The 15,214-nt window shown below is 41.4% G+C and overlaps 1 protein-coding gene across 1 annotated transcript in view; it reads right to left on the reverse strand.

Moving 5' to 3' along the window:
• The window catches only part of LOC101053733 (butyrophilin-like protein 8), a 39,157-nt gene that overhangs the window by 20,209 nt on the left and 3,734 nt on the right, over positions 1 to 15,214 (reverse strand). The window contains exons 2-3 of the mRNA XM_003944753.4: positions 14,035 to 14,382; positions 10,998 to 11,273 (exon numbers count right to left, since the gene is read on the reverse strand). Of these exons, the coding sequence (XP_003944802.2) occupies positions 10,998 to 11,273; positions 14,035 to 14,382 (624 nt within the window). The remainder of the gene's footprint in view (positions 1 to 10,997; positions 11,274 to 14,034; positions 14,383 to 15,214) is intronic.

Consider the following 15,214-nt stretch of genomic DNA (forward strand, 5'->3'; position numbering starts at 1 on the left):
GAGTTCTTAGAGCCGCCTCCCCCGCCCCAGTCCCGAGGGCGGCGGGGCCGGGGGGACCCGGGGGTCGGTCACAGCCTCCGCCCAGAGGAAACTTCATAAAAACAAAATCCGGAGCCTCCCAAACGTGACTGTCCCGGGAGAAGTGGCCCCGGACGGGCAGGAGTCGCAGCCTGAAAAGACTCAGGGAGAGGAAAAGAGGCGGACCGCGCCGGAGCCTTCCGCAGCTGCCGCCTCCGTCCGAAGGAGGAAGGGGACCGACCCACCTTCTCGGCGCCGCGGCTCTTCTCCAAAGTTATTTTCCAGTGCAGGAAATGCTCTGAGAAAAAGGGGACCAGAGGAAGACTCAGATGAAGCCCCTGAAAAGCCCACTCAGCTCCTTCCCAGGCAGCACCGTCCGGCGGAGTGCAAACTCAGGACAAGGGCGGCAGAACTCAAGGTGGCGCGATCGCGGCTCGCCGCAGGCCTCGGCTTCCCGGGCTCGAGCGACCCTCCTATCTCAGCCTGTCAAGTAGCTGGGACCACAGGTGCACATCTCCACGCCTGGCTAGTTTTTCCTATTTTTTGTAGAGACGAGGTTTCACCGTGTTTTCCAGGCTAGTCTCGAACTCCTGGGCTCAAGCAGTCCTCCCACGCTGACCTCCTAAGGTGTTGGGATGACAGGTGTGAGCCACTGCCGGGCCCCAGATGTTAACTTTCATTGATGATTTTGCCATGGTGATTTTCTGTTTCCATCATTTCTTCTGTATTTAGGTTTCTGGTTTTCTGGTAAGGAAGAACTTTCCCTTTTTATGTATTTATTTAATGTTTTATGTATATTAAAATGGACTCGTGGATTTTTTTTTCTGCTTATGTCAGATGGACTTACAGATTCTTATTCTATGGATTTCATCTATTACCATCATCATTGATTTTGGTACTGTAATTATCCCAGGTTTGACCCTGTGAAGCCTTTTCAAGGAGGTTCCTGGTCCTTTTGACATTTTTTGAGGGCTTAACTTTCTTTTTATTTCTTTGGGTTTTTTGTTTGTTTGTTTGTTTTGTTTTTTCCTTTTTGAGTCAGGGTCTTGCTCTGTCACTCAGGCTGGAGTGCACAGTGGTGTGATTATAGCTCACGGCAACCTTGATTTCCTGGGCTCAAGTGATCCCCCTTCCTTAGCCTCTAGACTATCTAGGACTATAGGCCAGGTATGTGCCACCACACCCAGTTAGTTTTTTCTTTTTTCTTTTCTTCTCTTTCTCTCTCTTTTTAAAATACAGATAGTGTCTTGCTGTGTTGCCCAGGCTAGTCTTAAATTCCTGGCCTCAAGCAATCCTTTCACCTTGGTCTTTCAAAGTGCTGGGGTTATAGGCATGGACCATTTCACCAAGGAATACTGGTTCCTTTTATTGGAAGTTGGAATTCTTCCATTTCCTGCCCCCGCCTAGTACTTGTATCTTACCATCTTTTAAAAGTCTTTGTGTCTTAAAACTGTGTTGGATGATCTGGACACATTACCCTGATGTACAGAAATTAGTTTATACACAGTAATTCTTCTTGTAGAAGACTCTGTTTAGTTTCTAGCAGATCAATTTTGCATTAATTAATCCTGGAGGATTTCTTCACTGGTTACATTGTGCCAAATATGTTATTTCATGGGAATACAACTGAATTTTTTTTTTTTTAGCTTTGTTGGGTATTTGATAATAACAATTTAAAAAGCTTTTCTAAGCGCTTCCTCCTAATATTATATGGTACAGGAACGTTTACATTACTCATTTATTTATTTGGTGTAGTTACAAGTTTTTTTTAAAGGAAAAGTCCTGACTTTGTCTCAGGTACTCTCAGGTCACTTCCATGCAGGAGGGTCATTTGCCATCCATCTAGAGTACTTTTTTGATTAGGCTTTTCAATGTCTGTAAAACATTGCAGTCTTTTCCAATCCATTTAACTTCTGATACATGCATCTGCTCCTAATATATAATAAATAGACCATAACTTCAAATTCGCAGTTTCTAGAAGGTTGGAAAAGGGAAACATTGTGGTATGTAATGTACCAGCCATCAGAAACTAGATATTTGAGATTTTAAACAAGGTTAGATAGACTATGTTGTCTTGGCTTCACAGAAATCATTCATATTGTGTATTATGCAATCAGGGTGCATACTGCACATTGATTTTATCTGCAAATTGTCTTTGCCAGTGGTTCTCAAAGTGTGGTCCCCTACTCGTATAGCATGGGCCTCATGTCGGAACTAGTTAGAAAGACAGACCTCTTAGGATCCACCTAGTTGCAGCAGTTAATTTTAACAAACTCTTCAGGTGATCCTGAAACATGTTACAATGAGAAGCACGGCTATATACGTCTCATTTAAATTGTTTCAGGTCATAGGGGTAAGGAATAAGAGTACCAGTTCATTCATCTTCTCTGCAATATTACCTGTTTACCTAGCTTTTAGGGATATTGAGATATTTTGAAGAAATGTGTCCCATAAGATTATAATGGAACTGACAGATTCCTATTGCCTAATGGTATCATTTCTTTTTTTTTTTTTTTTTTTTTTTTTTTTTTTTTTTTTGAGACGGAGTTTCGCTCTTGTTACCCAGGCTGGAGTGCAATGGCGCGATCTCGGCTCACCGCAACCTCCGCCTCCTGGGTTCAGGCAATTCTCCCTCCTCAGCCTCCTGAGTAGCTGGGATTACAGGCACGCACCACCACGCCCAGCTATTTTTTTTGTATTTTTAGTAGAGACGGGGTATCACCATGTTGACCAGGATGGTCTCGATCTCTTGACCTCGTGATCCACCCGCCTTGGCCTCCCGAAGTGCTGGGATTACAGGCTTGAGCCACTGCGCCTGGCCTTGCTATTACTTTCAATGGCAAAAACTGCAATCGCTTTTGCACCAACCTAATATAACAAAATAAAATTTAAACTCAGATAGTATGAGCCTCGTACTTTGTTCTTTTTGCTCAAGACTTATTTGGCTATTCAGGGTCTTTTCAGATTGCATGTGAATTTAAATTTTTTTCTAATTCTGTGAAAAATGCCGTTGTATTTTAATAATGATTGCATTAAATCTACAAATTGATTTGGGTATTATGAACATTTAAGCAATATTAATTATTCTAATCCATGAACGCATGACAGATTTCTGTTTATTTGTATCTTATTCCATCTCTTTTATCAGTGTCTTACAGTTTTCAGTGTACAGATCTTTCACCTCATTGGTTAAATTTACTTCTAATTTTTTGATGCTGCTGAAAATGAAATTGTTTCCTTGATTTCTTTCCAGACAATTTATTGTTAGTGTATAGAACCACTATAATTTTTGTATGTTAATTTTGTATCCTCCAACTTTGCTAAATTCATTTATTAGTTCTAACAGGATTATTTTGTGGATTTTCTAGGGCTCACTAAATGTCATTTCATCTGCAAACAGAGACAATTATGTTTCCTCCTTTCTGATTTAATTTCCTTTTATTATTTATTTTTATTTTTTTTTATTTATTTATTTTGCCTAATTGCTTTGGCTACAACATCCAGTACTATGTGGCAAGGGTGGACACCTTTATCTTGTTCCTAATCTCAAGGGAAAGGTTTCACTATTTCACTGTTGGGTACAATGTTAGCTGTGAGCTTATCAAAAATAAAATTCTAAGCTTCCCAGTCAACAGAAGGGACCGCCACCCCTTCTCAAGAAAGGGGATTCACAAGTAAACTTGAAAGACTAGTCCAGGCCATGATGGAAAGGTGAGGTTGGACATGCCTCATAATGCATAAACTCTTCCTTTTGGAGTTCAGGCACAACCGAGTAGCATTAACGTTACCACAGAGATCTTAAGACTGAAAAAACAGACTCTTTGTAGCAAATAATATATCAAATCCCAACCTGCTTATGGTATAGCATCACATGACAGATAGCGGGCCCTGAAAGGAATTAAAATATTTTACCCCAAAACGTATTTCTTTGACATATTTTGAAACAACCTGGTAAAGCTGCCTCTTGTGGGGGAAATTTGCGTTCTGTAGAGGGTCCCCGTTCCTTTCCAGGTCTTTTTTTTTATTCTGAAGAGATTAGCTGAGAGTCTAGCAATTTTTAAAGATCTCAGTATGAAATATTTGCCATCTATTTGCCTCTAAGAGTGGCCACCTATGAGACTTCATCTACATATAAGAACCTGGGTCTCCACAACCCCCTATCCTAACCCAGACACTCTTTTCTATGGATTTCAGGTCTTTTAAATAATAACTTAACTCACAACCATTTGCCAACCAGAAAATCTACGAATCTACCTATGACTTAGAAGCCCTCACTTCAAGTTATCCTGCCTTTCTAGACCAAACCAATACACACCTTATATATTTGGATTGATGTCTGTCGTAACTTCTGTCCCCTTAAAACATAAAATCAAGCTGTAACTCAACCACCGTGGGCACATATTCTCAGGACCTGTTGAGACTATGTCTTGGGCCTTGGTCACTCATATCTGGCCCAGAATAAACCTCTTTTAATGTTTTATAGAGTATGGCTCTTTCTGTAGACACATATATGATCTTTATTATGTTGAAGTGCATTCTTTTGTTACCTAATCTGTTGACTGAATATTGCTGAATATTGTCAAATGCTTTCTCTGCATTTGTTAACATAATTATACATTATTTGTTCTTCATTCTGTTAATGTCATATATTATATTTATTTGCATGTGTTGAAACATTCTTACATCCCAGAGATAAATCCCACTTGATTATGGGGATTCCTTTAATCTTTCTTTCTTTTACTTATTTATTTATTTATTTTTGATGGAGTCTTGCTCTGTCGCCAGGCTGGAGTGTAGTAGCCCAATCTTGGCTCACTGCAGCCTCCGCCTCCTGGGTTCAAGCAATTCTCCTGCCTCAGCTCCAGAGTAGTTAGGACTACAGGCACGGAGCACCACCACACTCACCTAATTTTCACTTTTAGTAGAGACGGGGTTTTGCCATGTTGGGCAGGATAGTCTCAATCTCTTGACCTTGTGATCCACCCACCTGGGACTTCCAAAGTGTTGGGATTACGGGCATGAGCCACTGTTCCTGGCCTAATGTTTCTATTAATGCATTTTGTAATGATTCTTTTTATGATAAATTTGGTTGGCTAATATTTGTTGGAAATGTTTGCATCTATGTTTATAAGGGACACTGGCTTGTAATTCTCTTCTTTTTTGTGGTGTTCTTACATGGTTTTTGTATCAGGGTAATTGTGGCCTCATAACATGACTTTGGAATTATTCCCACCTCTTTGATTTCTTATATGAGTTTGAAAAGTCTTGGCATTAATTTTTCTTTAAATATTTTGTGGAATTCATCAGTAGAGCCATCTGGTCATGGAACTTTCTTTGTTGGGAAGATTTTGATTATCAGTTTTATTCCTAATTCATTACTGGTCTGGTATTTTTAAACAATTTATTCTGATTCACTTTTTATAGGTTGTAAGTTTCTAGGAATATATCCATTTCTGCTAGGTTATCCAATTTGTTGGCCTATAATTTTTCATAGTGCTGTAGTCCAACCTTATTTTTGGTTTCACTTTTCATAATTTCAGTTACTTGCGATCAATTTTGGCCCAAAAATATTGAATGAAAAATTTCAGAAATAAACAATTTGTACGTTTTAAATTGCACACCATTCTGAGTAGCATGAAGAAATCTCTATTATCCTGCTCTGTTCCATTTGAGACATGAAAAATAGCAATTATAGGGTTTGGTACTATCCGTGGTTTCTGGCATTCACTGGAGATCTTGGAATATAACCCCTGTGGATAGGGGAAACTGTGATAGTCTCATGACATTTTAAGTTTCTGTGGTACCAGTTGTAATGTATCATCTTTTATTTGTAATTTATTTGAGTCAGCTCTCTTTTTTTGGTTAATCTAAAGTTTTGTCAGTTGTGTTTGTCTTTTCAATTAAACAACATTTAATTTTATTGCTCTTTTGATTGTTTTTCTATTTCATTTATTTCTGCTCTAATTATTATTTTTTCCTTCCTTCTGCTAAGTTTTGGCTTTTTTTTTTTTTTTTTCTAATTTCTTGTGGTATAAACTGAGGTTGTTCATTTAAGATCTTTCTCTTTTCTTAACATAGACATTTATAGCTATAAACTTTTAGAACTGCTTTTGATACATTCCACAGATTACACTGCTGTTTAAAATTTTTTCATTATCACTATGATTTTAATGTATTCTCCAAGTTTATGTGTTGAAAACTTAATCCCCAATGCAGTAGTGTTGACAGGTGGGACTTTTAAAAGGTAACAAAGCCAGGAGACTCCTGCCTCCATGAGTGGATTAATGCCATTACTGCAGAAGCAGCTTTCTTCCTCTCTCTTCCTCTCTTGCCCTTCCTACTTTCTCCATAGAACTACACAGCTAGAAAGCCTTCACCAGATGTGATCCTGTGATCTTAGACTTCCCAGCCTCCAGGACCATGAGCCAAATAAACCTCTGTTCATTATCAATGATCCAATCTCAGGTATTCTGCTACAGCAGCATAAAATGGACTAAGACAACCACTGGGTATATGCTCTGTGGGCATGTTACATATGGCCTTTATTGTGTTGAGCTATGTTCCTTCTACATCTAATTTGTTGAAAGTTGGTTTTGTCATGAAAGGGTGTTGAAGCTTGTCAAATGCTTTTTCTGCATCTATTAAGATGACCATATGGTTTTTGTTGTTCCTTCTGATAGTGTAATGTATCCCATTTATTGATTTGCATACGTTGAACCATCCTTGTGTTCCAAGGATAAAGCTCACTTAATCATGGTAAGTGAATCTTTTAATGTGCTGGTTCATTCTGTTTGACAGTATTTTTTGTCTTTCCGTCACTCCTTCTCCAGTCTGTACTGGCAGACTTTGGTGGAGAAAGATCTTGACCGGTCAGCCTGGCTAGATACTCTGGAAGTCTCTCAGATCTTTTTTATGGATGTATCTGCTTTATTCCTCTTCTTCCTTCTTGGTGAGGGGAAGTCTTAGGAGTTTCTTTTCTCAGTCCTGCAAAGCAGGCTAGCTGCTGAGAGCCTTTCATTTGTTTATCCCTAGAGCAATTCCCTAAAGTATTCAAGATTGTGCACCTTCTCTCAATCCAGCAGAGTCAAGCTGATCACTACCTGTGTTCTGACTGCAGAAGCTTGTATGCACATCTGCTGAGGCTCAGGCCTACCCTGCCCAGTCTGCAGGGAAGCACATACCTGCTTATGATGAAGTAAGGGGTTCTGGCCACAGAGGGTGGTGTGTGGAGGGCTGGGGGCACATGTCAGCTGGTTGAGGGCTCAGCACGTTGTGAGTTGGGCTCCTAGCAGACTGCAGGAGCTGGCCAGTAGGTTCTGCTGTTTGTTGTTGAGGTCCATGCACTGGCTGCCGTAAGCCCCCACCTCTTTCCCTGCTCCTAGCTGCCTCTAAATGATTCAGCCACACTGGTCCCCTCACTGCTCTGCATTAAGCGACACAGAAAAGGGTTTCCTGGGCAGCATCCCATGAGCCTGGGGAATCTGGACACTCACTTTGCTCTTGCTTTCCCCATGGCAAAAACTGTGGACTGAGGGAGTCTCTCTTGGCACTGAGTTACCTTGGAAGAGCAGTGATGCAGGTAGAATGAAACAGTTCTTCCCCTTCCATGCATCTGATGTGGGCTTTTTTGCCTGACCAACCAGTTGGAACCACTCAGCTGGCTTCCTAGACTCCTACAAAAGTATCATTGTTCATGGTAGTTGTTAAAATTCGTGTTTCTGTGGGAGTTTGAGAACTGAAAACTCCTATTTTACCATCCTAATAATGTCACTTCTTAAAGGTATAGTTGTATGACAGTTTGTATGTATAGTTTCATTATCATTCAGTCGTATGGCACTTTTAATTATTATGACTTTTTCAATGAACTTAGTTATTTTTGAAGTATGTTTTTAAAGTTTGAAACATATGAATATTAAATTGTTTTTCTTTTTCTTATTTAATTTAATTATATTGTGATTCGAAATTATTGTTTGAATCATACCAGTCTTTGTCCCTTTGTACTTCTATAACAAAATACCACAGACCGGCTCATTTATAAACAGTAGAAATGTATTTCTCCTAGTTCTGGAGGCTGGGAAGTCCAAGATCAAGTATGAACAGGTTTGGCATCTGATGAGGACTTCCATCTGTTTCAAGATGGCACCTTGTTGCTGTGTCTGCTGAAGGGGATGAACACTGTGTCCTCACATGGCACAAGGAGTGGAAGGGGTAAGTTCACCCCCTCAAACCCTTTTATAAGGCACTAACACGTTTATATGGGCATAGTCCTCAGGACTTAATCCCCTCCTAAAAAGTCCACCTCTTAATAGTGATGCATTCGGGATTTAGTTTCAACATGGATTTTGGAGACGCCACCACACTGAAACCATATCGCAATACCATTTTCTTCCAACTCTTTGTAAACCATTTTATGGGCTTGAGACTGATGAGAGTTGATTTATGGTCTACACGTGCTTCCAATGCTTTGCTGTGGGTGCAACTTTCTAAGAATATCAATTAAATCGAATTTGTTCACTTGTTGTTCAAATATTCTATATTCTTAGTTTCAAGTCACATTGCAACTTGGTGGCCCATGACTCCTAAGTATCTGTTCCGTATCTCCTAAGGTCTAGCCCAAGATGTGTTTTTCAAAAGAACAGTAATTATTCATAGAGAATGGCAGGGCTCTGCTCCTAAATCTTGAGGGCCTGTGTCATGATTCACCTACAGGGGCCTGGCAAAGGCTCCTAACAGTCTGCCTATCTGTTACTCTCTGTGAGCCACATTTTGACCCACGTTGCAGCCAATCAAACTATAGAGGCCTTTCTAACATTCTGAGCTGCAACATTAAATAAAGAATCTCTGATTAGTGAGGCCATTACATTTGGTCTGATCCAGCCATATGTTGTTGTACCACCACCTTATACTCTAAATATCATTTGACATGGATTCTCTGGATTTCCGGCCTGTATAGATTAGAAAAATCAACTAGTTCTTTTGCAGTGTGGTACACTTTCTAATGAGTCATGCATCGTTTCCAACTTCAGGTTCCTGCTGGAACTTGACCCTAGGTACAGGTCTAGAAGCAAAGAGGGATGGTAGAGGTGGGTCCTGAGCAGAATCAGCTAGTTTTGCATGGCAACTGCCTCAGGAGAGAGGCCATTACAGTTTTCTGGGCAAGGTAGGGTTAATCCCTTGAGATGAAAATGGACAGGCCATTTTCAGTTGACACAGAGACACTGAGACTGTTTTTACCGGCAAAGACTCATTAGCATTTGGGGACTCAATGTCCCCAGTTTCATCAGTCTTCCTGTACATTCCCATTTCAACTTTCTAAATCTCATTTCTTCCGATTCAATGCCCCTCACATTAACAGACATCCTGAGAAACAGGTTTGGATTTCCACCGTCATTCAACCAGTCACAGGATGAGTTCTGAATCTGGTTTCCAGCAATCTTAGCCCTGTGGCTACAGAAAAAAAGGGTCTCTTTCAGGGTGCTCTTGGAAGCTTTAAGGTTATTTATGTAACACCAAGAAACTCGGAATTCAAATTCCTCTGCACATTTTTTCTTTCCTCACTTTCCTCACTTTTTCTAGCAAGAATAGGACCAACCAGCCAATTTCATCTTACTCACTAGGTTAACAAACATGTTTAAAAAGATCATGTAACAGTCAACCAGTGGTTAATTATGGTGGCAAATGGTGATATTTTGCATATCTATATTGCTAGATCACAACAGGCACTTTCAGACTTTCAGTGCTCTTTCTGTTTTGTTTGTTTGAAGGTGGGGTCTTGCTATGTTGCCTAGGCTGGCCTCAAACTTGTGGACTGAAGTCATCCGCCCACCTCAGCCTCCTGAGTCGCTGGGACTACAGGTGTGCATAGTAATCCCAGCTCAGAGAATTTTAGGGAATTTTAGAATTTTAGGGATGACTTTTCAATCATCCCTAAAATTCTTTTTTCCTAGAAATACTCTTGGTACCAAATCAGCATTAGTGAGCGTTCTCCAGAGTAACAAAACCGTTAGGATGTGTACATACATACACATATATACAAATATCATTTGACATGGATTGTCTGAATTTCTGGTCCGTATAGATCAGAAAAATCAACTAGTTCTTTTGGAGTGTGGTACACTTTCTAACAGGATGTATATATACATTCTGTTTCTTTTACATATTTGAGAGAGAAAGATGGAGATAAACGGAGAGAGGGAGAGGAGAGACAGAAAGAGGGATTTAGTATAAAGAATTGGTTTGCATATATCATGGAGGCTCTTTTAGGTCCCAACTCATGAGTGAGTCCACAATCTGGAGACCCAAGAGAGCCAATGATTAGTTTCAGTTTAAGTCAGAAGACCTGAGAACCAGAAGAGCCAACGGTGTCACTCCTGTCCAAAAGTTCACATGCTCAAGGCATAGAAAGAGCCAGTGGTTCAGTGTGAGTCTGGAGTCCAGCAGCAGCTCTGAGGTCAGGGAGAGCCGGTGTCCCAGTTTCAAGGCTATCATGTAAGATAATTCTCTCACTCAGGGGAGGGTCAACGTTTTGTTCTATTCAGGTCTTCAACTGATTGGATAAGCCCATCCATATTATGGAGGGCAATCCTCTTTACACAGTTCACCAACTTAAATGTGTAAATCTTATGTGTAAACACCTTCACAGAAACAGCCTGAATAATATTTAACCAAATCTGAGCAAATAATGACCCGGTTCAAGTGGACACAAAAAATTCATCATCCTAGTGATACATCATAATCATAGGTGAAGGAAATACTTAATTCTACTCCTCTGGAATTGTAAACAATTCTATTTCCACCTAAGTGTTTATAACTTTATTTTTACATCTCATTGATTTCAAACGTTTAAAATAAATCATTAAACTAAGAAAGATAAAACAACAATCCCAAGATGGAGGCTCCTGTCCTTGCTCTGAGTTACTGAAGCATTCACCGCTCCTCCCCTCCTCCTCCCTCTCCCTATTTACCCTCTCCCTACTCACCTCCTATCTGTACCCTGGATTCCACCTCTTGGCTCAGATGAGGGTGCTGCACGGAACAGGATACGGTCCCAGCATTCTCTGGGACGGTCAGGGAGATCTCCACATCAAACAGGCCATGCATGTCCGTGTGTGTCCTGGAGTCTGTGGACAATTCCTGTCCATGTGGACCTCTCCACTTCGCTGTGGGCCGGGGGAACCAGCCCGAGGACCGACAGAGTAGCTGGATGCCTCTGTCAACATATGCCACCATGGAAATGAGAGGAACCGAGCCCAGTGCTAGGGAGAAAACAGGGAAGGGTTGAAAGCAAAGATCACATCCCAAAGCCACAGCAATTCTGAGTCAGGTGCATTCAGCACAGCCCCACCCATTCTCCCTCTTACAGACTCAAACACTAAAACCACTACCTTTGGCAAAAGCCTTCCCATGGCCTTTGTTCATTTGCCATTTTTTAGCAACTGCTGTGTATGCTTGGCTGTTTCTAAGCACTAATCATGATGAAGTGAGAAAGACAGAACTGCTTCTGATGAGACGCTCAGCTAATGTAGAGAGAGAGCTGAGCTGCCAGGGGTGGGAGTAACAGATTAAAAGAACAACCATCCAAATTAAAGTAATCGTGAAGCCTCTAATTAGTTGATATAAAAGCACAAGCAAGAGCTAAACCAAGGAAGATGCCAACTCCTTCCTGTTTCATCCTCCTCCACGGAATGGAATTCCAGTTGAGGGGCGGATGGATCGTCACACAGGTGGGGCTGGCTGGCTATTGATGGAGGGCTGAACAAAGGGCTTCACAGCTTTATGAAGCCTGAGCTCAGCAGGAGGTCTAGGGAGGAGGGACTGGAATGTAAGATACTGGACACTAAGACAGTGTAGAGAAAAGTGTTTTAGAGTTTGCCTTTTCTGTCCTGGGGGAACAACAGCCAGTGGCGTGGAGGTAAAAGAATTTACCAAGAGAGTTGTAGGTAGAGAAAGGCAGATTTATTAGAGAAACTGGGAAAATGCTTTCCAAGGAAGGGAATTAGCAAGTTAGCAAGAGGGAAGCTAACTGCAAGCAAACAAAGACTTGCTGGGGATTTTTTTTTTTTTTTTTTTTTTTTTTTTTTTTTTTTTTTTGAGACGGAGTTTCGCTCCTGTTACCCAGGCTGGAGTGCAATGGCGCGATCTCGGCTCACCGCAACCTCCGCCTCCTGGGTTCAGGCAATTCTCCTGCCTCAGCCTCCTGAGTAGCTGGGATTACAGGCACGCGCCACCATGCCCAGCTGATTTTTTTTTAAATTTTTTTTTTTTTAATTTTTAGTAGAGACGGGGTTTCACCATGTCGACCAGGATGGTCTCGAACTCTCGACCTCATGATCCACCCGCCTCGGCCTCCCAAAGTGCTGGGATTACAGACTTGAGCCACCGCGCCCGGCTGGGGATTTTATAGAATGAAACTTGGGCTGATTGAGAAGGCCGAGGTAGCAGGGAGCCTAACATATTATTTTGTCAGCTGGGATGTTGGATAAATTGAGGTGCTTGATGGTAAGCAGGAAGTTTGTGAGTTCTGGGCCATATATCCTGGGCTGTGTGTCCAGGACAATAAAGAAAGGCAGATCTGTAAATTCTCTGCTTCCTCTTTTGTTTAAATTTTCTAGACATGAAAAAAGGCATGTTTAGAGTTTATTTCCTTTTTTTTTTTTTCTTTTTGTTTTTACTGGTCCCACCAGCCTGACTCCTTTTCCTTAATTAGGACTCCACATTCTCCTCCTTGATAGAAGGCACTTGAAAATTCTGCCCAAGGCCTGAGATAGAGACCTGAGAATGAAAATGCCTGGGTTAGAAATGCAAATATGTAAAGACCAGGACAGCTTAGAGGGGCCTGAGGGCTCACCTGAAGCTCTCGGCAGGGACTGCCATGCATTGATTATGTTCCAGGTCTGCTATGAAGACGAGGCCTTCCAGGAAACACTTTTGAAAATTGCCTATGGGCAGGCCTGAAATATCACTCATGGTGTTTTTATCAAAATTATTTTAAGTTAGTCAAATTTAGCAGTGGGGAGTTATACACCAATTTTAGTGACACTACTGTTAATAAGTTCTGATAATCCACTATCATTAGAGCAGCCCCACTCACAGGTTTTTAATCAGGAGACAGATTCTTCACAACTCACTGACCGCACAGGGCAACAACTGTAAACAATAAATTTCTTTTTTTTTTTTTTCCTTCTTTTTCCTCCTTTCTTCTTCTTCTTCTTCTTTTTTTTTTTTTTTTTTTAAATAAAGATGAGGTCTTCCCATATGCCCAGGCTGGTCTCCAGCTCCTGGACTCAAGCAGTCCTGCCTCAGCGTCTCAAAGTGTTGGAATTACAGACAAGAGCCACTGCACCCAGCCCCATCAAATACATTTCACTGTGAACGGTGGTGTGACTATGGAAGCACAGTCAAGTTAACACAGAGCATTGAGTGATTCATTGTTTCATTGTCAGGGGAAGTCACAGCATCCTGGAGCTGACATTTGCTCCCTGCTATGTCAGATAAACAAAAAAATTGTAGGACAAGTGAGCAATAATTTTTATTTGTTATTTAAAAATAAATTTCCGTAAGGAAAACTACTATTTGACAGTGTGGAAAAAAGAAAGTATTAATACAGGCAATAATTTGGATAGATCTCAAGAGCATTATGCTGAATTTTAAAAGTCAATCTCAAAAGGTCACCTACGGTGTGAGTCTGTGTATGTAACATTCTTGAAATTACAACGTCAGGGAGATGGAGAACCCCAGCTGGGTGTTGAGAAGGGTGGGTGTGACCATAAAGGGGTAGCAGAGGAACATCTTTGTGATGATGGGGTAGTTCTATGCCTTGATGTGATGGTGGTTACATGAATTTAAACATGTGATAAAATACATAGAAATATACACATAACACAGAAGGAACTTACAGTGTAGAATACTGCCTTCTAACTAATTGACCTAAAATTTTAAAATTTCCTTATTGAACAAACCACTTATAAAGTCAGGATGGTTCTTGGGGACAACTAAGTCACGAAATATGAAACTGACCTGACACCTGCAGCTCCCAGACAGCCTCCTGGTGATAAGACTGGGAACCAATCCAGCACCCGTAGAGGCCAGCATCCAAGACAGTAATGTTTTCCAGCCTCAGAGAGACGTGCCCCTCTGCAATAGAATCCTTCACCAATTTTGTCCTGGCTTGATACTGTGGCATCTGCATAGATGGCTGCTCCTTCCCTTTCCTGTAGAGGGAGACCACGCTGGAGATCTGGCCCCGGAAGAACCGCACTTCCATGGCCTCTGCATTGGTCTCAGGAGACAGGAAACAGGAAAATACTGCGTCCTCCCCCACCAAAGCCTGGACAGGCTTGCCTGGCCCAAGCACCTGCCACTGCCCTGTGGGAAGAAATAAAAAGAAAAATAATGAAAAACCTTTATAGGGTGACCTACTCAGGGCTCCAGTGGGCTGGGCTGGAGAAGTGCATCAGGGAGAAACATATATCATAATCCTATTTCTTTTTTTTCTTTCTTTCTTTCTTTTTTTTTTTTTTTGAGATGGAGTCTTGCTCTGTCACCCCAGCTGCAGTGCAGTGGCATGATCTCAGCTCACTGCAACCTTTGCCTCCCAGGTTCAAGTGATTCTCTGGCTTCAGCCTCCTGAGTAGCTGGGATTACAGGCACCCACCACCATGCCCAGATAATTTTTATATTTTTAGTAGACACAGGGTTTCACCATGTTGATCAGGCTGGTCTCGAACTCCTGATCTCATGATCTGCCTGCCTTGACCTCCCAAAGTGCTGGGATTACAGGTGTGAGCCACTGCCCAGCCCACAATCCTATTTCTAAATTCGACGACTGGCATTTGTACATCTTACATTTGACAAACCATGTCCACATCAATTACTTCATTCAGTCTTCAGTAGCACCTGCATTATTATTGTCTTTATTTTCAAGATGAGAAAAACATAAAAAAGTCTTTATTTTTAAGATGTGTATTATTAATGTCTTTATTTTCAAGATGACAAAACGATGTTATCCACAGGAAAGAAAAGTCCCTTTCTAGGCCGGGCGCGGTGGCTCAAGCCTGTAATCCCAGCACTTTGGGAGGCCGAGGCAGGTGGATCACGAGGTCGAGAGATCGAGACCATCCTGGTCAACATGGTGAAACCCCGTCTTTACTAAAAATACAAAAAATTAGCTGGGCGTGGTGGCACGTGCCTGTAATCC

The sequence above is a fragment of the Saimiri boliviensis genome, chromosome 20 (assembly GCF_048565385.1).
Source record: "Saimiri boliviensis isolate mSaiBol1 chromosome 20, mSaiBol1.pri, whole genome shotgun sequence".
Taxonomy (NCBI): Eukaryota; Metazoa; Chordata; class Mammalia; order Primates; family Cebidae; genus Saimiri; species Saimiri boliviensis.